The sequence below is a fragment of the Saccopteryx bilineata genome, chromosome 7 (genome assembly GCF_036850765.1).
Source record: "Saccopteryx bilineata isolate mSacBil1 chromosome 7, mSacBil1_pri_phased_curated, whole genome shotgun sequence".
Classification (NCBI taxonomy): domain Eukaryota; kingdom Metazoa; phylum Chordata; class Mammalia; order Chiroptera; family Emballonuridae; genus Saccopteryx; species Saccopteryx bilineata.
In genome coordinates, this window is record NC_089496.1 from 13,999,627 (window position 1) to 14,024,841 (window position 25,215).

Genomic DNA, 25,215 nt, shown 5'->3' on the forward strand with positions numbered 1-25,215 from the left:
GCAGGTCTGCTAACAGTTACTGCCACACACAGGCCTTGTTCTCCCCTTGCTCTCTTCTAGGTTGTGTGATCAGGGATGCTTTTCTACCCAGTGCTAAATAATTTAGGTTCTTAACTATACATTGGTTACCCTTAATTCCTACAGATAACCACTTATTAATGGATTAGTTAAGAGAAAGCTACTTTGTCTTTTTTTATGCATATGGGAGATGGCTAATATATCACCAATGAAGTGTAACTTTAAATCATAACCTAAGTCAAGAACTTGCCCTTGCAAAATTAGTTTGAGATTTCAAAATTATGAAATTCTTTCCCACTGAAAAACAACTTGTTTTGTTAAATTCCCCCCACCCCATGCTCTACAAGTCCTGGCAAACACAATACTTACACAATCACCCTACACTAATTATTTCTTTGCTAAACTATTACTTTGGTTATAAGCTGTAACTTAGTGGGGATTCTGATGCTCAAAAATCTGAATTTCTTTATAGGTCAATTCTTAGCTGTTTCACCATCTAGAAGACAGGCCTAGAAGGAAGAAAATCTTCTGAGGGACTGAAAGTGGTCTTACAGTGCAAGCACTTCAGTCCCACAGGGAGACAGAAAACACTCACAGTCCTGGGGCCAAACAATTATGTATAAAGCAAGACAGTAGACAGGTAAACAAGAGCAAGTGCTGGACGCAGACCTCCACAGCTTCGAGACCTAAGGGCCAGGCAGGCAACCAGCCCCAGACAAATCATAAGTCCCCCTCTAAGGGATATGTTTTATGATCTACTCCAATAGAAGAGAATCAGAACAAATGCCCTGGTCATTTAAACAGTTAACATATGTTTTGCAATGCCTGAAATTTGTTTCCCTCCAAAGGGTGAGCTAAGTTTTAGTGCTTAACTACATCATCTAGGAAATTCACTAATCATTTCCTAGGTAAATCAGACGTTGCAATATGTATCATTTCAAAGAGTTGCTGAGTTAAAGATGTCCTTAACTGGCTTATGGTATAGTAAGCAGCTATTCTAACTACCTACATGCAAATCATTTTACAGTATTTACGAATCAGGCAAAACCTCCCCGAAAATTCCATCTATTTTATAATTTAACAAATTTGTGGTTGTGAGGTTTATGCAATTAATGTCAAAATGTGAACAAATTCCAAATTGCTAAGGCTAAATGAGTTTTTATTAAATGTTTCAATAAGAAATAAATATGGAAGTTAGATTTTTAACAGGAATAATTCATGAAGGCTGAATAACAAACACAGTAACTTGAAGACTGGGGTGTTCTAGCCTCTCCTCATCTTGCCCAGGTCCGTAAAGAGCACAACAGCCTTCCCAACCATTGAAGTTAAAAATCTGTGTCACCCTGGATTCCTCTCTTTGCATAGGTTTAATAAAATACTTCATCTAAGTCACTGGTATGTATTACATATGGAACACAAATGTACATCTGTCTATATATGGAACAGACACAAAGTAAGAAAGGCCATCAAATATAGTGGTGTTCCAGTGGGAATCAGTATCAAACTCCCCCTTCTCCAAGTGCACAGACACATACTTTCATTCATCCTCCCCACCATGGTCATTCATTCCATTCCATTCCATCTTCCAACAGTGTGGCTCAGGGTGCTGCAACATGACATGGGAACTTTGCCTGGGTGGAGAAGAGAGTGGGCAGGCAGCGTTCTAGGAAATTTTGGGACAAGCTGTAACCTAGGGAAAGGGCCGGCCAGAAAGGGAGTACTTAAAACAGCATGAAAACAGGGTTCCTGTCCTGGGATGTGGAAGAAACCGTGTAGAGCATAGAAGCCAGCCAGCCATTTCTGAATTTTGCTTCGGGCAAGCTCTGGATCCAGCATAGAGCTTTCTTCTCTCCAGCTTGACCCCAGAACTGGCTAGTAGCGGAGTGCTAGGGTTCTGCTACCTTAAGCAAAAAATCAGCTCTTCTCTATTAGTCTAGAAGTAAAGCTACCATTTGTGCCAGCACCTGGCACATAGCAGACACAAAAATCATCAATGTTTAATGAAGGGCATTTCTAAAAAGTTCTAAGCTGTCCAGCCTTACCTCTTCCATTGCACCCCTATGACATCCACACTCGGCTGAACAAAAGACCCTGCTGTTCCCCATGCTTGCTGCCTCTGAGCCTATGCTCTGTCCTTTGCTCCTCTTGAAATGCCTTCTAACAGCCAAATTCAATGTCATCTCGTCCATGAAGCTCTCCCTGACCCCTCCAATCAGTCACCCCGACTCTGAGACCACGTTTCAGAGTTATTATGTACATGTCTTATGTGTTCTGCTAGAACAAAAGGCTCCTTGAGAGAAGACACGACAGTTCATTTTTCTGTTTCCCAAGACCAAACTCATTTTTGGCTATACAGGGAGGGGCAAAAGTAGGTTTACAGTTGTGAGCATATGAAACAGGTTACTCTTTATATTGTTATTTATTAATTACTGTGTTATTTTCCTACTGTGAACCTACTTTTGCCCCACTTGTATAAATACATGCTTCATTAACTACAGAAACAAACTAAAAGAACAGCATGCAATAAGGATTTTTTTCACTATATAAATATTATTTTACTGACTCATGATTTACCACGTCAAACTGATGACTCCAGTTTGATCTCTGGACACACTGCAGGGTCCATGAGGCCTGAATCCCATCATAGGTCAAACATAACCAGGTGTTTCTATCACAGTCACACTCACCTCATTCGCTAAGGCAAAAGTTCCCCAGTGAATGGCCACAGATTTCTTAGTTTGAACATCAATGTGGATCCTTACAGCTTCTTCTGGGTCTACATGCTGGTACTTCATAAACCATCTGTTGAAACACAGCACTTTATTAATTCTAGCCTTTGAAATATGTAAGGACTGCTTCATCTAATCAACTTTTAAGATTCCACCCAGGAATAAAGCACACCATCTTCCTTGAGTCTACCTTTCTTCTGGACAAAATTAAGCAAAAATATTTCATGTAAAAACTACTATACAATAGCTAAGTCTCAAGCAAAACTACCTTTTAAATAGTAAGATTTATTTTTTTATTTTTAGTGAGAGGAGAAGAGGCAGAGAGACAGACTCTCGCATGCACCCTGATTGGGATCCACTTGGCAAGCCCACTAGGGAACGATGCTCTGCCCATCCGAGGCATTGCTCCGTTGCTCAGCAACCTAGCTCTTCATAGCACCTGAGGCAGAGGCCATGGAGTCATCATCATCAATGCCAGAAGCCAACTCGCTCCAATGGAGCAATAGCCGCAGGAAGGACAGAGAGAGAGAGAGAGGGAGAGAAGCAAGAGAGAGGAAAGCAGATGGGCACTCTCCTGTGAGCCCTGACCAGGAATCAAACCCAGGACATCCACACACCAGACCAATGCTCTACCACTAAGCCACTCGGCCAGGCCTAAATAGTGAGATTTTGTGTTATTTGTATTTTTATTTTACTGGTGAGTTATCCTGAAGATATGTCTTACTATTACTTTAAAAAATAAGTATCTTGCAATGCTGGTATGAATCAAAACAATGGGGCCTGACCAGGCAGTGGCGCAGTGGATAGAGCATCAGACTTGGATGCGGAGAACCCAGGTTCAAGACCCCAAGGTCGCCAGCTTTAGCATGGGCTCATCTGGCTTGAGCAAAAGAAAAAAAAAAGCTCACCAGCTTGGAGCCAAGGTCGCTGGCTCGAGCAAGGGGTTACTCGGTCTGCTGAAGGCCCGCGGTCAAGGCACATATGAGAAAGCAATCAATGAACTAAGGTGTCACAACAAAAAACTGATAATTGATGCTTCTCATCTCTCTCTGTTCCTGTCTGTCTGTCCCTATCTATCCCCTCTCTCTGACTCTCTCTCTGTCCCTGTAAAAAAAAAAATGGGTAAAGAATTAGAAACTAAAACTCTTAATTGCAGAAGAACCTGAATAACTTGCTGAAACAATTTTCTTTAAAACTTGCTAAAGTGGGCCCTGGCTGGCTAGCTCAGTGGATAGAGCATCAGCATGGCATATGGATGTCCCGGGTTTGATACCTACTCAGGGCAAACAGGAAAAGCAACCCCCTGCTTCTCTTCCCCTCCCTCTCCCTCTTCTCTCCATCTTCCCCTCCCAAAGCCAGTGGCTGGACTGATTTGAGTTTGGCCGCGGGCGCTAAGGACAGCTCGGCTGATCTGAGCATCGGCCCCAGACAGGGGTTGCTGGGTGGATCCTGGCTGGGGCGCATGTGACAGTCTGACTCACTAGCTCCTCTCCTCTCACCTAAAAAAATAAAGTAACAAAACTTGCTAAAGCAAAAAGCCAACAAAAATTATTGTATAATATTTAAAGATCAGGAGCAAGAACATCCAATTACTATTTAAGGATTTCATTTAAGCAGGATACAAATGAAAGTGAAGTGTTTGGTTGGGCAAGAAAACAGGGTCCATAAGGGCACTGATTAGAGAGAGGGTAGAAACACTGAACGGCTGGCTGCCTCAGGCCTTGGAAAGGGAACACTTTCAGGGGAAAGAATGATTTCTGATCAAAGGGAAAATGTACTATCTACAAGTAAATCCTTTGCTTTCCCAGCCATCAGCTTAGAAGAGGAAAAACAGCAGCACCTTCACGTTATTTATATCCAAGTCAGCCACTGCCCACTGCTGCTGCAGCCAGGCTGCCGGGCGTGGACTCGGCAGGTGCTTCTGCACTCTACAGAACAAACATTCACGGACAGGCTCATCCGTCCTAAGAGCCAGAGTCTTATGACTGAAGGAGTTGCCCAGCCCTGCGGGGCCTACAGACAAAGCCACCATGTCTGCGGTGGTGGCACTATCTGCCACAGCTCCTGACATGCAGAAGCAGGGCAAGATGGAAACAGTTACTAGTGTCTCTGTTCACTTTTTAAAAACTCCTACTGCAAATCAAAGGGCTAGACATATTCCTTTCTATCCTCATGTCTATCTGAAATAAATAAAATTTTTATTCTGGTATAAAATTAAAACCTTAAAATTCTAACTGATTTGGATAGAATAACCCCAAAAGTAAGGATGCCATTCCAAGCCTATTACTGAAAGTCATTTTTGGTGTAATCATCTTAAATTTATAGAGTACTCTAAAGTTCTGATAACCTTATTCCTAAAGCTGTTCACACTAAGCAGAGATTACACAGTAGAGGCTACCAAAATGTACTTCTCTTGGAGCCATAATGTCCTTATGGTTCTTGTTACCATCTCAGTAACAAAACAGTGGCAACACAAGCAGAAAGAGGGAGTCACAGGAGTGAATGTGTACACTCAGGAGGTCCACATTGTATCATCACATACACTTATTTATATTTTGCTACACATGAAAATTTATTTTCATAGTTACAAATGTTATATTCTAATATATTAAAAACATTGAATAATGATCAATATAATATAAAATTGATTAATGAACACTTGATTGATGTTTTGAGAATTTTGTTAGAATTAAATGAAAAAGTGAAATTCAAGCACTATTATTGATTTAGAATAATTTTTTAAAATAAGGCTAAAATGTCTAGCCCCTTAGAGAAATTAGGAAAAAAACATCAATAGGCGAAATAAACAATAGACAGTGAGGAAATGGTTTTAGTGAACTTAGAAAGTTAATTTAAATAAAACAAAATCAGATGAAAACCAATGACTGGATATGCTCAATTCATCTATGTCAGGGGTCCCCAAACTACGGCCCGCGGGCCGCATGCGGCCCCGAGGCCATTTATCCGGCCCCCGCCGCACTTCCAGAAGGGGCATCTCTTTCATTGGTGGTCTGTGAGAGGAGCATAGTTCCCATTGAAATACTGGTCAGTTTGTTGATTTAAATTTACTTGTTCTTTATTTTAAATATTGTATTTGTTTCCGTTTTGTTTTTTTACTTTAAAATAAGATATGTGCAGTGTGCATAGGGATTTGTTCATAGTTTTTTTTATAGTCCGGCCCTCCAACGGTCTGAGGGACAGTGAACTGGCCCCCTGTGTAAAAAGTTTGGGGACCCCTGATCTATGTATTAGTGTTCTCTGCTTGCAGGACTGCCTAAATATAAGGTCTACCGGAAAGTTCTGTCCATTTCTATCACAAGTTTCGACACGTAAGCACGTTTATTTGGCGCATGTGTGCCTCTCTATTTTTATCACTTAATGTATACATACTGACGTAGCAAATTAACTAAAACAAAGTTGATTCACGTTAGTCTTATGTGTGAAGTGATAGTGTACCCATGGCTACTGATAAAGTTCATTTACGCCACTGTAATTTTTACGAATTTCAACAAGGAAGAAATGCTACAGAAGCATGTCTGTCGCATCCACCATATTCCCGGACTTAGCACCCTCCGACTATCACTTGTTTTTGTCCTTACAAAATTTTTTGAAGGGCAAAAAATTCAAAACTGAAGAAGATATCAAACAAGCACTGGTTCAATTTTTCGCATCAAAAGATAAAACATTTCTCAAAAATGGGATATACAAATTGCCCTCACACTGGCAAGAAATCATTAATAACAATGGCAATTATATTATTTAATAAAGTTTATTGACAGTAAGAAAAATATGTATTTTGTTTTATTCCAAAAACAGACAGAACTTTCCGGCAGACCTTATACAATGTCATCCTACATGAAATTCTGTATGTGTCTATCTGAGCATGCCCTTTAGAAAATAAGTTTTTAAATTAACCCTTACTTGTTTACCATTATTTTCTCTTAACTTATACATATTAACCAGAGTTGACTGAACAAGAGCCAGGTGTGATGCTGGCTGATCAGTTTTACTTTAGTCAAAATGGTATGTGAACTTCTGGGCTATGTACAGAAATTTTTTTTTCTTAGTAATTTCTGGTTTTGAATAATTATTTAACTAATAGGACTATGATGATTTAAATTTTTAAATTGATTCTGACCCACCAACCCCCAACCAATGTACAACCAAGTCCATCATTAAAATCACAAATTATCATATATATACTGTGTCACAAAATCATGACTACTTTTTTTTCTTTTTTTTTTTTTGTATTTTTTCTGAAGCTGGAAACGGGGAGAGACAGTCAGACAGACTCCCGCATGCGCCCGACTGGGATCCACCCGGCACGCCCACCAGGGGCGATGCTCTGCCCACCAGGGGGTCACTCTGCCGCGACCAGAGCCACTCTAGCGCCTGGGGCAGAGGCCAAGGAGCCATCCCCAGCGCCCGGGCCATCTTTACTCCAATGGAGCCTTGGCTGCGGGAGGGGAAGAGAGAGACAGAGAGGAAGGAGGGGGTGGGGGTGGAGAAGCAAATGGGCGCTTCTCCTATGTGCCCTGGCCAGAATCGAACCCGGGTCCCCCGCACACCAGGCCGACGCTCTACCGCTGAGCCAACCGGCCAGGGCCAAATCATGACTACTTTACTTCCAAGTTCAGTTAGCTATCGTGGAACAATAAGAGGAGGACTGTTTTCTTTGCAAGTCCACATACCTGGGTTCGTATGCTCCGATGGGTATAGCCGCAAGGTCAAAAGGTCCAAACCTTTTTCCTATCTCTTCAAAAGCAGGGCAATAGCCAGTGTCTCCGGTGAAAAAGAAGCGGTTCCAAGGGCCCAGCACAGACCAGCTGCCCCACAGAACCTTGTTGTCATCCACTAGAGTCCTTTTACACCAGTGCTGGGCAGGGGTGAAGACAAAAGTGACCTTGTCATGTCCGGGGACACAGTTCTCCTCCCACCAGTCCAGCTCGATCACATTCTCACAGCCACATTTCTGCATCCAGTCCAGCAGACCCAACGGCACAAACCACCTCAACTCATTACCAAATCGCTCATTCAAAGCAATGACAGAACTGTAGTCCAGGTGGTCATAGTGGTTGTGACTGATAAGGACCGCATCTATCCGGGGCAGTTCACTGATGGTGCAGGGGGGATGCCGGAAACGCTTCGGCCCCACATGCTGCGATGGTGATGCACGAGAGCTAAAAACAGGGTCCGTGAGGAGTATGAGCTCATCCATTTCTACCATTACCGTCGCATGGCCCAGCCACGTGACTCGTAAGCCGGCTTCGCTCACGCCAACTGCCTCAGGGTTATCAACAAAATATGGCTTTAGCACTGGGAGTTCTTTATCAAGTTCCTGTGTGTATAAAGAAAGAAAAAACTTCAAACATATTATGTCAGTGCAGAACATATTTGACATAAATTATAGAGAGAAAAACTATCTGGGGAGAACTGAAGTCGGTCGGTAAACTTGCTATTTTTGCTTTTCTCTTGAAAATGCATACTTCTTTCTGAATCAGTTTCATTAATCATGGCAATACAGTCATGTAAGACCCTCTAAGCCCTAATGTGATAGAGGGAAGATTAAATTTAAGCTCTGAGTACCGCTGGATGCAGTAAATGTGCTTCAAGGGTCTCGTGTGACCGGCAGCAGACCAGCCTGCCCGAGTCACATTCCCGCACTGCCCTATCGCCGGCGGTGCACCTGCAGCTCGAAACGGCCTCAGACACAAACAGCAAATTTACAACCATCTACTCATAGACCTGGGATCTCAGATATGCACCTGACTTTCTGAGTACACAGAAGTCAAAGCAGAACAGTAATGGTTCCTGGCAGATCACAATCACAGATGGTCCTCATTCTTCTCTTAAGGTTTTCTACCATTGATCGAGCCAAAGCCAAACATGGTCCCTGCCTATGAGAAGTTGATCACTTTGGGGTAAAACAATAACCACAACAAAATGTGGTCTGATATTCCTTTGGCTATTCTGCATTTTATCCTTGGATTAAGCTAGACAAGGAAGCAGCTGTTTTAGGGTCACAGTCCTGGCTGTCACAAAACTGCTTTTATAAATTGTGCTTTGGTGTCACTCTATCCAGATGCACTGAGGTCTGATGAAGCCGCCTCCTGAAACTTGGCTTGGTCCCACCCTCACATCTACTTCCCACTCACCCCAGAAACAGTGCTCTCAATCTTCAGTGACAGGAACACCTCTGCACCAGAGCAACTGAATTTACGCGCAGACTGTCACTGTGAAAACATTTCACTTGGACAAGGAAGTTTAGAGTAAAAGCGGAAGCTGCTTCCAGGATGCGTATTTCTATACTAACTTGATTCTCGACTTTATTTTTCTGTCCTCAGAGTCCATTTGCTCTTATATGTTCATCCATCTGTTTTTTTACTGCTATATGTGTTTTTATAAGTTGCTGCAAATCAGTTTTGATCAAGGTGTGGTACTGGATAATTACACATAAGGCAGACGGCACCTAACAGGACGGAATGAAGAGCCCTGCTGCTTCAAGCAGTACAGACACAGCAACTGTGAGTTCCCAAAGGATGGAAGTTCTGATGCAGAGAGAAGGAAGGAGGACATTGCAGGTGGACAGAGTGCCCATGCAAAGGCACAGAGCCAGCAGGAACTGGCATTTTGGGGGGCAGGGAACAAACTAAATCTATAAAGGATCAGAATACAGTAAGAACCCTGAATACCATATTCCACCCAGAGACAATGAGAAAGCATCTGAAAAATACAAAAAGATATGACCCAATTCCCGTTTAGAGAAAACACTGTCAGGGTGAAAATAATGATCGTGGCGTGTGTCCCAACAGCTGCCCTGAGAGAGGAAGGCCTGAACGAGGGAGAAAGCAGTGAGCAGAGACCAGGGTGGATGGAGGCGTACTGGCGAAGACACGCCCAGAGTTCGCTGGGCAGACTGAGGGGAGGCAGGGCCTGGGCAGGACAGAGGGGCAGCAGGAGGGAAGGATGACACAGTTCTCACAGCCATCCTCAATCTTAGTTTCCTCTTCTGGAAAGCGGCTGCAACACCTTTTTTGTTCTTGAAATGTACCCACACTGCACTGCTGGGGGGACTGACTTCCAAATGGCTAACACACTGTTGAGCACTCTGCTAGTATTCCGAAGGCAGAGGACATCTCAACCCTCAACAGCCAAGGAGGCACCACTCTGCAGAGCTCTCACGTTTCTACCTCTTTGCTAAGCAACATCCAGATACTTCCGTTCGTCCTGATTGCTCAACTGTCTTCCTGTCAACTCAATCCATACAGAGCCCCCTCAAAAGCACTCTACTTATGGTATAACCCCCCCACTCCACCCCAGCCCCGCTGAAAAATCACCACCGGCTCTCTGAGACTGCTTGACAAAAACGTCTCACCTCCTCAGCCCAGTGGTAAGCCAGTTTGGATGGCCCCAACCCCCCCCTTTCCAGCAATCCTCCTCATTCCACTGCTCTGAGCTGGAGAGCCCTGCACAACACTGACCCCATTTCTCAGGTTAAAATGTCTTCCCCTCCATTCCTGTGAGTCCTAATCAAATCCACACCCTTCAGGTCATCACCCCTGGGTGCCCAGTGCTGGAAACAAGCACTGCCACCTCTTGACTCCCATACTATTGCCTATGCCTCAGCTATGACTGTTCTGTCCTATCCCCTGGTTAATGTACACAGGATATGTTCATGTCTTGACACAATCACTCACAGTGCCCAGTTCAGCGATGAAATACAACATGTGCTTAATAAAATTAGTTGAATAAATGAGTGAATGAATATAACTTTTTCAAATTGGTTCTCAAAATTAATAGTGAGGGTTAAGGATCAATAACAAATGTCATAGGGTATACTTATCAAGAATTAAGGAGAAAAGACAATGAAGATAAATTGAGTACCAACCATATGTTAGGCTTCACAGTAGGCACATAATGATGATGAATTATCTAATACAGGGTGGGTCAAAAGGTTTACAGCTGTGAGTATGCAAGACAGTTTATTCTCTTATTATTTATTAATTATTGCATCATGTCCTGGCTGGTGGCTCACTTGGCTGGAGCATTGTCTTGCAATGAACAGGTGGCTGATTCAGTCCTTGGCTGGGGCACATACAGAAACAGATCGATGTTTCTGTCTCACCCTTACCCCCCTTCCTCTCTCTGGATTCAATAAAAATAAAAAATTGAAGAAATAGAAAAAAATAAAGTAAAAAAAAAAAGGCAACAGAAAACATTTAAAAAAAATTATTGCATCATTTTTCCATACAAACAACTGTAAACTTACTTTTGTCCCACTCTGTATCTCAAGTACTTTAGTATAACACACAAAAGAAACATTAACATCAGCTACCATTTATGGAATACTTAATATGTGCTAGACACTGTACTAATTGCTTCATAAAAAATTTTTAGGCCCTGGCCAGTTGGCTCAGTGGTAGAGTGTCGGCCTGGCGTGCAGGAGTCCTGGGTTCAATTCCCGACCAGGGCACACAGCAGAAGCACCCATCTGCTTCTCCATTCCTCCCCCTCTCCTTCCTCTCTGTCTCTATCTTCCCCTCCCACAGCCAAGGCTCCATTGGAGCAAAGTTGGCCCGGGTGCTGAGGATGGCTATGTGGCCTCTGCCTCAGGCGCTAGAACGACTCTGGTTGCAACAGAGCAGCACCCCAGATGGGCGGAGCATCGCCCCCTGGTGGGCATGCCGGGTGGATCCCAGTCGGGCACATGCGGGAGTCTGTCTCACTGCCTCCCTGTTTCTAACTTCAGAAAAATACAAAAAAAAATTTTTTTAGTTTAATACCAGCCATAGTACTGGAGGTAGGCACATTAAATATATCCACTTTATAAGTGAAAAGACAAAAAATTAGAGAACTTACAACATTCACAAAGTAACCCAGGTAACCCAGCAGCTAGCTTCCACACATATTGTCTCTCATCCTTAAATTATCATCTCACTTAACACATTTCTTTTTAAAGTAACAACCAAGGGATCAGATGGGGGAGAATAAGGACACAAGGAACTTTTCAAGATGATGGACATGTTCATTATCTTGAGTGTAGTGATCATTTCATGGGTATATACTTATGTCAATATTCATCAAATTGCCTGACTGGTGGTAGTGCAGTTAGAGCATCGACACAGGACACTAAGGTCCCTGGTTTGAAACCCTGAGGTCACTGGCTTGAGCATGGGGTCACTGGGTTGAGCACAGGGTTGCTGGGTTGAGCGTGGGATCATAGACATGACCCCAAGGTCTCTGGCTTGAGCAAGGGGTCACTGACTCAGCTGGAGCCCCCAATCAAGGCACATATGAGAAGCAACCAATGAGCAACTAAGGGGCAGCCACCACAAGTTGATGCTTCTCAACTTCTTCCTCCCCATCTCTCTCCCCCTGTCTCTCTATTGCAATCTTTCTTTAAAAAATAAATAAAGAGGCCCTGGCCGGTTGGCTCAGGGGTAGAGCCTCAGGGGCATAAAGAACCATATTATTATTGTATGGTCCTGCTGTTAAAAAATATCAGGAACAGGCATATCCAGACTGGCAGAAAACAGACTAGCAACTTCCTGGGGCTGGAGGCAAGAGGAGCATTGCAGGGTGGTGGCTGAGGACACGGGGTTTCTTTCTAAGGTCATGAAAATATATTAGATGGAGACAATGGCTGCACAACTCTGGATGTACTGACAACCACTGACTTTAAACATATCAATTTTTATGGTAAATCATATCTCAACAAAGTGTTTTTAAAAAAGGACAAAGTACTGACATCTGAATTAAGCAATCACACTTTTCTCACATTCCTTTCTTCATGCTGTCACAAAAAAGCAGCTTATTTTAAAAAATATTATCTCTACCTACTATCCCATAAAACTCAAAGAAATAGTCTATAATTAAAATTCTAAAAAGGAAAATAATTTCATTTTTACTTTATCACCAGTTTGAAAAAGAGCGCAGAATGGGGATTGGGAAATTCTTGTTTACCTGAGGAAACCAAGCACTCACTGGCATTTTCCTTACTAGATTAGGACTTTTCTTGGCTGGTCATCCTTTTTTAAAGCTGCAAATGGGAAAATCCCTGGGCCCATAATTAACCAGTATGCAAGTTAATATTTTACTTTTCTTGGGGAAAGGGAAAAATCCTAAATCATTCAACCACTAATCTTTGTCAGGTGCTTCAGATATATTATGTCATCTAACTGTGTGAAGCAGATGTCGCTGGCATTTTACAGATAACTGACCAAAGCAAATGCAGGTGGGTCACCAACAAACTTGCCAAGGTCAAACAAGTAGAGTCCAATCAAGGATGGTATTAGGTCCTGGCCAGTTGGCTCAGGGTTAGAGCATTGGCCCTGCATGTGGAAGTCCCAGGTTCGATTCCCAGCCAGTGCACACAGAAGCACCCATCTGCTTCTCCACCCTTCCTCTTCTCCTTTCTCTCTATCTCTCTCTTCCCCTCCTACAGCCAAGGCTCCATTGGAGCAAAGTTGGCCCGGGCACTGAGAATGGCACCATGGGCCTCATCTCAGGTGCTAGAATCAGAATGGCTTGAGTTGCAACACAGCAACGCCCCAGATGGGCAGAGCATCGCCCCCTGGTGGGCATGTCGGGTGGATCCCGGTCAGGAGTCTGTCTCTGCCTCCCTACTTCTCACTTCAGAAAAATACAATCAATCAATCAATGGAATCAAAGTTTTCCTGACTCTAAAGATCCTGTTTTCATTAAACCATAACTCTAGCCTGACCAGGTGGTGGCACAGTGGATGGAGCATCAGACTGGGATGCAGAGGACCCAGGCTTGAAACCCCGAGGTCACCAGCTTGGGTGCGAGCTCATCTGGTTTGGGCCCAAGGTCGCTGGCTTGAGCAAGGGGTCACTCAGTCTGCTGTGGCCCCCCAACCCCCAGGTCAAGGCACATATGAGAAAGCAATCAATGAACAGCTAAGGTGTCTCAACAAGGAGTTGATGCTTCTCATCTCTCCCTTCCTATCTGTCTGTCTGTCCCTATCTGTCCCTCTCTCTGTCTCTATCGCAAAAAAATAAATAAATAACTCTTTCCATGGCATAAATTATATTAACTTTATTTATTTTTTTATTTTTAATTTTATTTTTCTGAAGCTGGAAACGGGGAGGCGGTCAGACAGACTCCCGCATGCACCCAACCGGGATCCACCCGGCACGCCCACCAGGGGGCAATGCTCTGCCCATCCGGGGCGTCGCTCTGTCACGACCAGAGCCATTCTAGTGCCTGGGGCAGAGGCCACAGAGCCATTCCCAGCACCCGGGCCATCTTTTTGCTCCAATGGAGCCTCGGCTACGGGAGGGGAAGAGAGAGAGAGAGAGGAAGGATGGGGGGTGGAGAAGCAGATGGGCGCTTCTCCTGTGTGCCCTGGCCGGGAATTGAACCCGGGACTCCTGCATGCCAGGCCGATGCTCCACCACTGGTGACCTCGGGCTCAAGCCAGCGACCCAGGAATGATCCCATGCTCAAGCCGGTGACCCAATGCTCAACCCAACAACCTTAGGGTTTCAAACCTGGGTCCTCAGCATCCCAGGTTGGTGCTCTATCCACTGCACCACCACCTGGTCAGGCAAGATCATATGGTATTCATATTTTCTAGACTTTTTATAAATTTCATATTGTGCCATTTTCACCCATCACTGAGAACTCTAAGACACATACTAACGTAAACTGCTCACAAAAATTAGGGGATATTTTATAGATTCATATAAAGCAATAAAATATCTCCTAATTTTTGTGAGCAGTATATTTTAAAAATGAAATAAATTTTTGAGGAAATCAGTCAGATGTACAACAAATAAAAAAAAAGATGAAATACAGGAGAAAATAAAAAGAAAATTACAGAGGATGGATCTAGAAGATCCAATATATAATTAGTTCTCATTTTAGAATGAAAACATGGAAAGAAAATTTTCAGAGAAAAATACAAGAAAATTCCCTAGAACTTAAGGAAACAGACTTTCACGTCTAAAGGGCCCACCAGACATCTGGCATGATGAATGAATAACCACACATAACGGTGAAATTTCAAAACAGTGACACCAAAGAGATGGTCCTCAATGTTTCTACCAAAATAAAGGTCAGACACAAGGCACTGACCTTCTCCACAGCAATACTAAGAATAAGGTCATAGAGGTAATGCTTTCAAATTCTGAGAGAAAACTTTCCAAACTAAAATTCTGTATCCGCACTATCAATTAAGAGTGAGAATAAAGACATTTCAGACAAGCAAGGTATCAAACAGAGACTTCCCAAGCACCCTTTCCTCAGGAAGCTCATCAAGAACGTGCTGCCCGCCTGACCGCGTGACCTGTGGTGGCGCAGCGGATAAAGCGCTGACTTGGAACCTGAGGTCGCCGGTTTGAAACCCTGGGCTTGCCCAGTCACATGTGGGAGTTGATGCTTCCTGCTCCTCCCCCATTCTCTCTCTCTTTCTCCCCCTTCTCTCTAAAAGGAATAAAGTCTTAAAAAAAAATTAAAAGAAAATAAAGGAATGTGCTGCATCAAAATGAGAAAATATCCAAGAAAGAGGAGCAAGGACGCAGGAAACAGTGACACTGAAGGGGAAGGGGAGCCAGGTGATGGGGACGGGACAGCCCAGACCACACGGTGGTGGGGCCGGTAGTGGTCAGCCCAGATGAAAGCCTGTGCTGAAAGACCATCTGGGAGCTCCCTCAAGAAAACTGCACTGCGCCCGACGAGGCGGTGGTGCAGTGGGAAGAGCATCGAACTGGGATGCAGAGGACCCAGGTTTGAAACCCAGAGGTCGCCGGCTTGAGTGCAGGGCCCCTGGCTTAAGTGTGAGATCACAGACATGACCCCATGGTCGCTGGCTTGAAGCCCAAGGTCACTGGCTTAAGCAAGGGGTCACTCGCTCTGCTATAGCCTCCCTGTGAAGGCACATACGAGAAAGCAATCAGTGAACAACTAAGGAGATGTAACGAAGAATTGATGCTTCTCATCTCTCTCCTTGCCTGCCTGTCTGTCACTCTCTCTGTCTCTGTCATCAAAAAAAGAAAAGAAAAGAAAAGAAAATTGCACTGGGAAGCAATATGAAGAAGAGAAATGATCATCTAGAAAGTTAAGCAAATGAAAAAGAAAAGTATCATTAAACACAGGAGTATAAGAAAGGAGATATGGCCATTGTTCATTACTCAGTTCATAATTAAAGAATACTGATATATTCACAACAATATACACAGTTAAGGTAAAGTTCAAACAGAAGCATGGAAGAGAGATGGGGAGGGGGGCAGAGTGAGTTAAATCTGATAGACAATATGAAGGATCACAGTAAGACAAATACTGCCCAATCCCATATATTTGCAGTATCTAAAATAGTCAAATTCGTAGAATCAGTGAGTGGAATGGTGGTTGCTGGGGGCTGGGGAGAGAGGAAGGGGGAGTGGCTATCAATGGGCAGAGTCTCAGTCAGGCAGGATGAAGCTCTGAGAACTACTGAACAGCATAGTACTAACCGTCAACTACAGTGTATACTTACCATATGTTGTGTTCTTACCACAATAAAATTATAAGAAATATAAAGCTCAACTCCAGAGGAACAAAGGGTTGAACGCTGTTGCCTCTGGGGACAGGACTGAGTAGCAGGGGAGGTTAGGAGACTGGTATTTGTCTAATAAGCCTTTTAGTACTAAGATTTTTTTAAAACTGCATATATATGTTTCCTCTTCATAAAAATAAAAAAGCAACCTGTTAGCATACTATAGTATAAATATAAAACAATTGGTATGTTTCATTTTTTTCCCCAAAAGGGTACCCAATTCTTTCATTTTTCCAAAGGGCACACTATTCTTCAATATCATACAGCTAAAGAGGATATTATTTAGACCTGTTCTGTTAGTTATATTATACTTTCACCATGATTTTTTCCAAAAGTTTCATATTTACCATATATACCTAAATGTGATAGGAATTGCATAATATACGTATAGTAATTATAATACTGTACATATCATAAAATCCCACCCATAATTTAAGCGCCCACCTGGCACCATGCAGTTATTAGAACATTACTGCCTGTATTCCCCGTGCTGGACTTTACACCCTGTGACTACTCTGGAACCACCCCTCTGCACTTCCCAACCCCTCCTCCCTCTTCACTCAGTCACCACACGCCTCCCCTCTGGCAACCGTCAGTCTGTCCTCTGCATCTATGAGTCTGTTTCTGTCAACACAATCCCTTGAAGTTGGGTTTTATGAAACTCTAGCCTCCCAATGTCTAACAAAAACAATTTCCAGAAATTTGATTAAACTCTAAATTGACTCAGTGACCTGAAACAGGTGTTCTTTACATATTTTTTCTTAATATATTTTGTGGGGTTTTTCCTCCCAGAAAATGTATGACTCTATCACATTTAGGAGTTGATAAAAGTTAATAATTTTGGCAATTTAAAGGGATTAAATACGAAATGGGTTACAGTTAATCTATGAAAAAAAGTATATGTATTTGAGCTAGTCCTAGACTTTCATTGGAAACAAGATATAGGTAAAACATAAGAAATAAAATACAGTCGTCCCTTGCCATACTGCAGTTCACTATTCACAGTCTCACTATATCGCAGATTTTAAAATTGGATATATCTAATTTTGTATAACAGATATTTCGCTATATTGCAGGATTTTGCTGTATATAGGTATTTTTATATATTTATTATTTTAATTATTTTTGTGGTAAAATAAGCAAAATAAGTGTGGAAAAGGTTAATAACATCGTAAGAAAGGTTTATAAGAGTGTGGGGAAGATTTATAAAGCCTTAAAATATATATAATAAAATAAATATAAGGTGACTACTTCGCAGATTTCCGCCTATCGTGGGGGCTTCTGGAATCTAACCCCCACGATAGACAAGGGACCACTGCAAATGGGAATAGAGAAAAAGTGTCTTCTTTCTCCTTTGATCAATGCATATTTAAGTGGTAAATATAAGACCTCCTTAGAGCCTGACCTGTGGTGGCGCAGTGAATAGAGCAAGGACCTGGAATGCTGAGGTCTCTGGTTCAAAACCCTGGGCTTGCCTGGTCAAGGCACATATGGGAGTTGATGCTTCCTGCTCCTCCCTCCCCCACCTCTCTCCTTTCTAAAATGAATAAAAGTTAAAAAAAAAAAAAAAAAAGACCTCCTTAGACATTTTCTTTAAAGAAAAAAATCTGCCTGACCAGGCAGTGGCGCAATGGATAGTGCGTCAGCATGGGACAAGGACAATCCAGGTTCAAAACCCGGAGGTCACCGGCTAGAGGATCATAGACATGACCCCATGGCTTGAGCCCAAAGGTTGATGGCTTGAGCAAGGGGTCACTTGCTCTGCTATAAGCCGCCCCCCCCCCAGTCAAGGCACATATGAGAAAGCAATCACTGAACAACTAAGGTGCCGCAACGAAGAACTGATGCTTCTCATTTCTCTCCCTGCCTGCCTGTCCCTGTCTATCCCTGTCTCTGTCCCTCTTGCTTAAAAAAAAAAAAAAATTTTTTTAATTAAAGAAAAGAAAAAACCACAACTCTGGCCTGACTGGTGTGGTGCAGTGGATGGAGCACCACCCTGGGATACGGAGGACCCAGGTTTGAAACCCCAAGGTTGCTGGCTTGAGCGCGGGCTCATCTGGTTTGAGCACAGGCTCACTGGCTTGAGCATGGGATCACAGACATGGCTTTATGGTCAATGGCTTGAAGCCCAAGGTCACTGACTTGAGCAAGGGGTCACTGGCTCAGCTGGAGCCCCCGGTCAAGGCACATACGAGAAGCAATCAAGGAGCAACTCAAGTACTGCAACTACAAGTTGATATTTCTCATCTCTCCCCCTTCCTGCCTGCCTGTCTCTCTCGCTAGGAAAAAAAATAAAAAGAATTTTTAAAAAATTTGCCTTAGAAAAAAGCTTACACTTCATTAAAGGTAGCTCCCACCTCTATCACCCTGACCTCCTTCTCCGCTTTATTATTCTTCAGAGTACTACTCATCCTTGACTATACCACAGAATTTACTCACTTGTTTACTGTCTCTCTTGTCCACTAAACCTAAGGGCCAAGGCAGCCCAACGTGTCTTTCTGCCCTGTTCATGGGCCCATCTCCAGCACCTGGAGCAGCAGTTCTCAACCTGTGGGTCGCGACCCCGGCGGGGGTCGAACGACCAAAACACAGGGGTCGCCTAAAGCCACAGGTTGAGAACCGCTGACCTAGAGATTTATTTATTGAGCATGTGCTCAGTAAATACTGACTAATTGAATGAATGAATAAACAAGTTAATGGACTGGCTTGAGAGGATCCAAGAACTCCCCAAAATTATAGTAAAAGGCAATGTGTTTTTGTGTGTGTGTATGTTTCTCTAAGAATAGAGTCCACAGCTTTCATCAGATTTTCAAAAGCGGCCTGTTTCCAAAAAAGCCTGATGACCACTGTCTTGGCGAGTCCTTAGGGATTCAGTAATTTCTAGACTATCTCCCAATTATTAGACTGCAGAGATATATTTCTGTTTCTATGTGGTCACTCACTTCCTCTCTGGAATGAAATGAAACTAAAGACACCATTGCTATCTTTGTCTTTTTAGAAGCTGTGGCTCAAAAACCAGGAAGAATTTACCCCAACAGGTAGCCTACCCGTCTTGGCCTCCTGTCCTAACTCCCTGTTTCTCTTTATATGGGGTTCCCAGAAGAGGAAAAAATTAAAAATTTTCTTGTTCCTCCCATCCTCAAGTTGTAACATATAACAAGGTTTTATCTATTAATGTTCTAATTCATTCTAAAAAAGTGGTGGTAAGATATTCACATTAATCAATTCTGTCTACTAGGATTATACTATGAACACTCCTTACCATCAAATTGATAATATCTGGTATTTTATCCCAATCCTTTAAAGAAAAATGGACACACATACCCAGATAAACTATCTAATACGACCACAACCAAAGCACTGGCTCTCCTGCCTCTTCCCATTAAAGATCAAGCTTCAGGTCTGCCCGTGCTTTTCAACCCATCCCCCACTCCCAATGTCAAGTTCCGTATCTCTCAACCCCCACAAAGCCTGGGGGAACACAGGGCTGGTGGAAAAGAGTGGCCAGGCGATAGGACATAGGGAGGGAAAAGACTCTAAGAAAGGGGAAAGGAGAAAAAAGTGCTACTAAGTGGGAGCCACTCACCCCTGCAAAGCACCACCTCATTCCGCTAACAGACTGCACCACGTTAGCAAGTTTCAGTCTAGGTCAAACCAGCATATTTAAAGACTAGTAAACTACTGTCAGTTTTTAAAAGTCTGAAAAGGTCATCTGAAGATTTTTTATAGCTTTAGCAGCTTAATCCAAGAATGAAAAGCCAAGCACTCTGGGGCCACTTCTTAACCCTCATAATTTCCATCCCAAACACACATCAGGTTACTACTTCGTGAAATATCAGTATACATACACTTTCTTACTGAATGACCTTGTTCATGCCACTCACAAAACCATGCCAAATTCTCTCTCTAGGTCCATGTCAGATATCACCTCCTCCGTGAAGCCATTTCCAACCCCACCAATGAGAATCACTTCCTTTCTTGTACCTCTGACTGCCACCAGATCAGAGCTGATTACTTACATTTGTACTCTGTGCTGAACCACGACTACGAGGGCACCTTATTTACTCCATCCCTCCCCAGAACCCAGCCCTCTGCCTTATCATATAAAAGGGGCTCAGCTAGCTAACTTGAGTGTCATAACACAATTCAAAGCAAAGATTCTGGCCCCAGCCGGTTGGCTCAGTTGTAGAGCGTCAGTCTAGGTGTGCAAGTCCCGGGTTCAATTCCCGGTCAGGGCACACAGGAGAAGCGCCCATCTGCTTCTCCACCCTTCCCCCTCTCCTTCCTCTCTATCTCTCTCTTCCCCTCCTGCAGCCAAGGCTCCACTGGAGCAAAGTTGGCCCAGGGCTCTGAGGACAGCTCCATGGCCTCCGCCTCAGGCGCTAGAATGTCTTCAACTGCAGTGCAGCAACACTCCAGAGGGACCAAGCATCAAGCCCTGGTGGGCATGCCGGGTGGATCCTGGTCCAGCGCATGCGGGAGTCTGTCTGTCTGCCTCCCCACTTCTAACTTCGGGGGGAGGGGGAGTTTTATATATATACATACATATATAGAGAGGGGGGTGGATAAGTACACATACTCAAAAGAGCCACACGCTACCTCTTTGGAACACGGAATGCTGCTGTGATCTTTTTCCATTATCAGCCACCTGAGCGCATTTGAAATAGAAGGACTTTTCCAGGTCGGCCAAGGGTTAACAAATCTCCCATCTTTGCCTTTCTTTGATTTAGTTACATCTTCCTCCAGTCTGTAGTCCAGTTTGAAACTTTTCCTGGAAAACCGAGAAGAACTGCTTCCTCCAGAGTTCCGGGCTGAGCTCTGGCGTTTTCTCACAGCTTCCTTAGGGTACTGGCTGCTTTCATTTTCACCCATGTCCTGTGAAGAACTAAAAAAGGGGGGGGGGGCTGAGTTTAATATAAAGGCATTAAAACACATTATATAGTATATTTCTTAGCCAATAAGAATTTCCTCAAACTTATAAAGACATTATTTCTCTATTAGCTCAACCTTTCTTCCTGCAAAATACAGGGTTAGATGCAGTATTATTGCTCGCTAAATAGAAAGAATGTTTACCTATTCCTGCCAAACTTTGAAAAGTTCTTTGTCAGCTATCATCCATCGGAAACAAGCTACTTCACTAGCCAGCACTTAAACATGAAATTTTCCATTTCAATGACATTTTATAGACTAAATTAAAGCACCTTCATGAATCTATATTTTCATACCTGAATTTTTAAAATACTGTTTATAACACATAATAAGGAGTGCCTTAGTTCTTTAAGGATACCTCAGTGTTTCCAGAGATTTACATATAACCCCACTAGGCCTAGTCATTTTTCCTTTGAAGATAATGCTCCTAAAAGTGCAAGGAGTCCAAATCTCAGGAAAGGAGTTAAATAACACATTGAGCCTGACCAGGTGGTGGCACAGTGGATAGAACGTCGGACTGGGACACAGAGAATCCAGATTCGAAACCCCAGCTTGAGCGTGGGCTCATACAGCTTGAGTGCAGGCTCACTGGCTTGAGCACGGGGTGGCTGGCTTGAGGGTGGGATAACAGACATGACCCCATGGTTACTGGCTTGAGCCCAAACGTCGCTGGCTTAAAACCCAAGGTTGCTGGCTTGAAACCAAAGGTCACTGGCTTGAGCAAGGGGTCACTCTTTCTGCTGTAGCCCCCCCTCCACCCCCCAAGGCACACATGAGAAAGCAATCACGAACAACTAAGATGCCACAACGAAGAATTGATGCTTCTCATCTCTCATTCCTGTCTGTCCCTATCTGTCCCTGTCACAAAATAAATAAATAAATAACACATTGAGAGGAATTTCAACAATGTTTATATAAGAAATGTCTATTTATAACCTAGGTTTCCTTGGGGGTGATGATAAAAGTGAGTTAAGTGGTGAATGATACAAATTTGAATTAACTCAGATTTAGAACTACCAAGTCAGTGCAGTGTGCATACTAGCTAGGTGACCTCAGGTAAGTTTCCTGATCTTTCTGTGCCCTGGTTTCCTCACCTATGAAATGCGATAATAACACTACCTACCTTTGAGGTTTACTGAAAGGATAAAATACTTAGAAACATGTACATGACAAATGTAACACACAAGTATGCACATAACGGCTCAACAAACACTAGCTTTGTTGTTGACTTTGTTATCACTGCTTCCACCACCACCACTTAACAAGGCACAGGAATCCTGGATTCTCAACTACGTACGCAGGACTCCAAACGTGATAATGTATTAAGAATATGCATTCATCTGCCAGGAATTTCATTTCTTTCCTGTTGTACTAAACAAATATTTGCTTTCTGTCTAGTTTAAATTTAATGCATGTATTTCATATGCTTTATAACTCTAAGAAAATAAGAACAATGACAGAAAGCCAAATATTATTTTTATGACTTCAATTGTGTTTAAATAGAAATACTATTCAGGAGAGAAAAGGAAAGAACACAAACCCCAGGGTGAACACGTTCACTGAACCAAAACATTTTTTTCAAACTCTCAGGAGTAAATAGTCAACAGTCTGGAGAAGAGTCGGTGTTCAGAAAAGTAACCGTGGTGGACAAATGCACTCATTATGCATTTTAGGTGGGAGCTATTAGGTGGGAGCCCCTCATAGCTAAAGAGCCTAACAAACTTTCTCTCTGGGGCAAATAAGTTCACCTTTCTAGTCCTCAATTTTCTCATCTATTAAGTACCTCCTCATCTCATAGGGCTTTCAGATGATGAAATGACATAATGCACATAAAATGCTTATCATTCACCAAATGTTAATTCCTCTTTTCCTTTCTCTGCTAACTGGCCGTTCATCTAAATTCTTCAAATTCTATTAGAAAGCAAACAATCTGGGTGAGTTATGCCCGTTCTTCTCATAGAACCGCTCTTATCTAGTAATAATTTCAGACCCAGGCCTTTGGAAAAGAAACAAAAACCATCAATTTAAACCCCACTTCATTTAACAGATGTAAAACACACAAGTTCCAAAACTAAATTATTCCCCAAAATAATACGTCTAATATATGGAAGAGCCAACTTTTATACTAGCCCTTGTGGTGATAAACAGCTTGTGAGATACATGCATACGTCTGCATATATACACACACACATATTCATACACATATAAATAGTACATAATTCCACAAACTATGAGCCAAAAATTTATGTAGAGGATAGAGAGAAAGGAGAAAAGGGCACTGTGAATCAAAACCCACAATAGCTAAGTTATAAAAGGGCTTTTAGATATCTGTCATCTGACGCAGCTGGGACACCTACGAATAGGCCCATTAGAGTTGAGAGGGTCAAGGTGTGAAGGATGGGATCATATACAGCGGGCCTAGCTGAGATGTTACGAAGTCTGGCTACACTGTAGGCAATGGAGAAAAACTGAAGGTGCTTTAAAAGGGTGTATTTAAAGACAACTCTGATAACAGGATAGAAGCTTGGGTATGGCTAAAAACTGGAGCCAGGAAGATAACTTAGTGTGTAGGAAAGAGAAACACAGAACATTCACTAACAGCAAAGAACCTGCTCCACACTCAACACACTTCATTTAAAAGACTGCTCCCGGCAACATTTGAAGGTAGGTGATGTAATCCCGTTTCTTTTTCTTTGTTGTGACAGAGACAGAGAGAGACAGAGAGAGGGACAGATAGGGACAGACAGACAGGAAAGGAGAGAGATGAGATGCATCAATTCTTCGTTGTGGCTCCTTAGTTGTTCATTGATTGATTTCTCATATATGCCTTGACCGAGGGGCTACAGCAGACCGAGTGACCCCTTGCTTGAGCCAGTGGCCTTAGGATCAAGCTGGTGAGCCTTGCTCAAACCAGATGAGCCCGCACTCAAGCTGGCGACCTCAGAGTTTCGAACCTGGGTCCTCCGTGTCCCAGTCCGATGCTCTATCCACTGCGCCACCGCCTGGTCAGGCTGTAATCCCCAGTTTCTAACTAAATCACTGAGAGGGAGACAGCAGCCCAAGCAAAAGCTGATGAGGTAACCATGGTGAGAAGAGCAAGAACAGAATCAATCTGAGACAACAGGGAAGCTGCAGCACTGAGACTCCAAGTCTCTGGAGAGTCCTAAAGTTGGGACAATTTGGAGGGCAGGTGGGGGCGCAGCAGGGGGCACAAAAGCGGGAGGAGTCAGAAGTGGCTGCACCACTGACCAAGTAAAAGAACGAAGGAAAGCAAGTATTTGGAATATGGAAGTGTAGGTGGATCTGACACAGGTGGGTTCTGAGCTAGGTGTGAGATCATGGGAAGCAGGAATTCAAGTGGAAGGGCTCACTGACACCAGTGGACATGGATGACCCTGGGATCTAGGTTACTTTGGGGGTGATAAAGGTAATAATAAGATATCAGAGGGCTCCCACGAGCCTGGGGAGTAAAACGAGAATGAGAAATGGGTTCAGTGCTCTGTTTGTCCCTGAACAATAAATACCCTTTTTCAAAGTTGTCCATTCATGCCATCCCCACTGTCTTCCCTTCCACCCACTTGGGCTCTCATCCCAAACCAATACAGGGGACAGGTCTCTATCAAAATAACCATCCTCTTCACATATCCGATCACCCAATACACACAAAATCCAGTCTCCTGGAATGATCTTTTTAAAGGGAAATTTGATATAAAAAAAAACAGAAAGGAAAACCCTCCTGAGGCCCCAGAATGAGGGCAAGTGTCAGGAAGAGGATGTGTTCTGGCCCAGCCCACTCTCGCCTCCACTGTTCCAAACACGGGCCTCAATCTTTTCCTCAGGGCCACCCACCTACAGCCACCCCAGAGCCTTTGCACACGATATTTTAAATATCCTTGGCTGGGAGCAAAAAATTATAAATGACCATGAAAGTTGTCCTAGCAACACAAAACGCTGGCACTGAGAGGCACCACTCACCCCACG

General features: G+C 43.2%; 1 protein-coding gene across 10 annotated transcripts in view; it reads right to left on the reverse strand.

The window, feature by feature from the left end:
- The window catches only part of NAPEPLD (N-acyl phosphatidylethanolamine phospholipase D), a 48,149-nt gene that overhangs the window by 5,382 nt on the left and 17,552 nt on the right, over positions 1–25,215 (reverse strand). For all 10 annotated transcript variants that reach the window (XM_066240029.1, XM_066240030.1, XM_066240034.1 and 7 more), the window contains 3 exons: positions 20,905–21,190; positions 7,439–8,085; positions 2,706–2,820 (listed from right to left, as the gene is read on the reverse strand). In XM_066240029.1, coding sequence (XP_066096126.1) covers positions 2,706–2,820; positions 7,439–8,085; positions 20,905–21,190 — 1,048 coding nt within the window. The remainder of the gene's footprint in view (positions 1–2,705; positions 2,821–7,438; positions 8,086–20,904; positions 21,191–25,215) is intronic.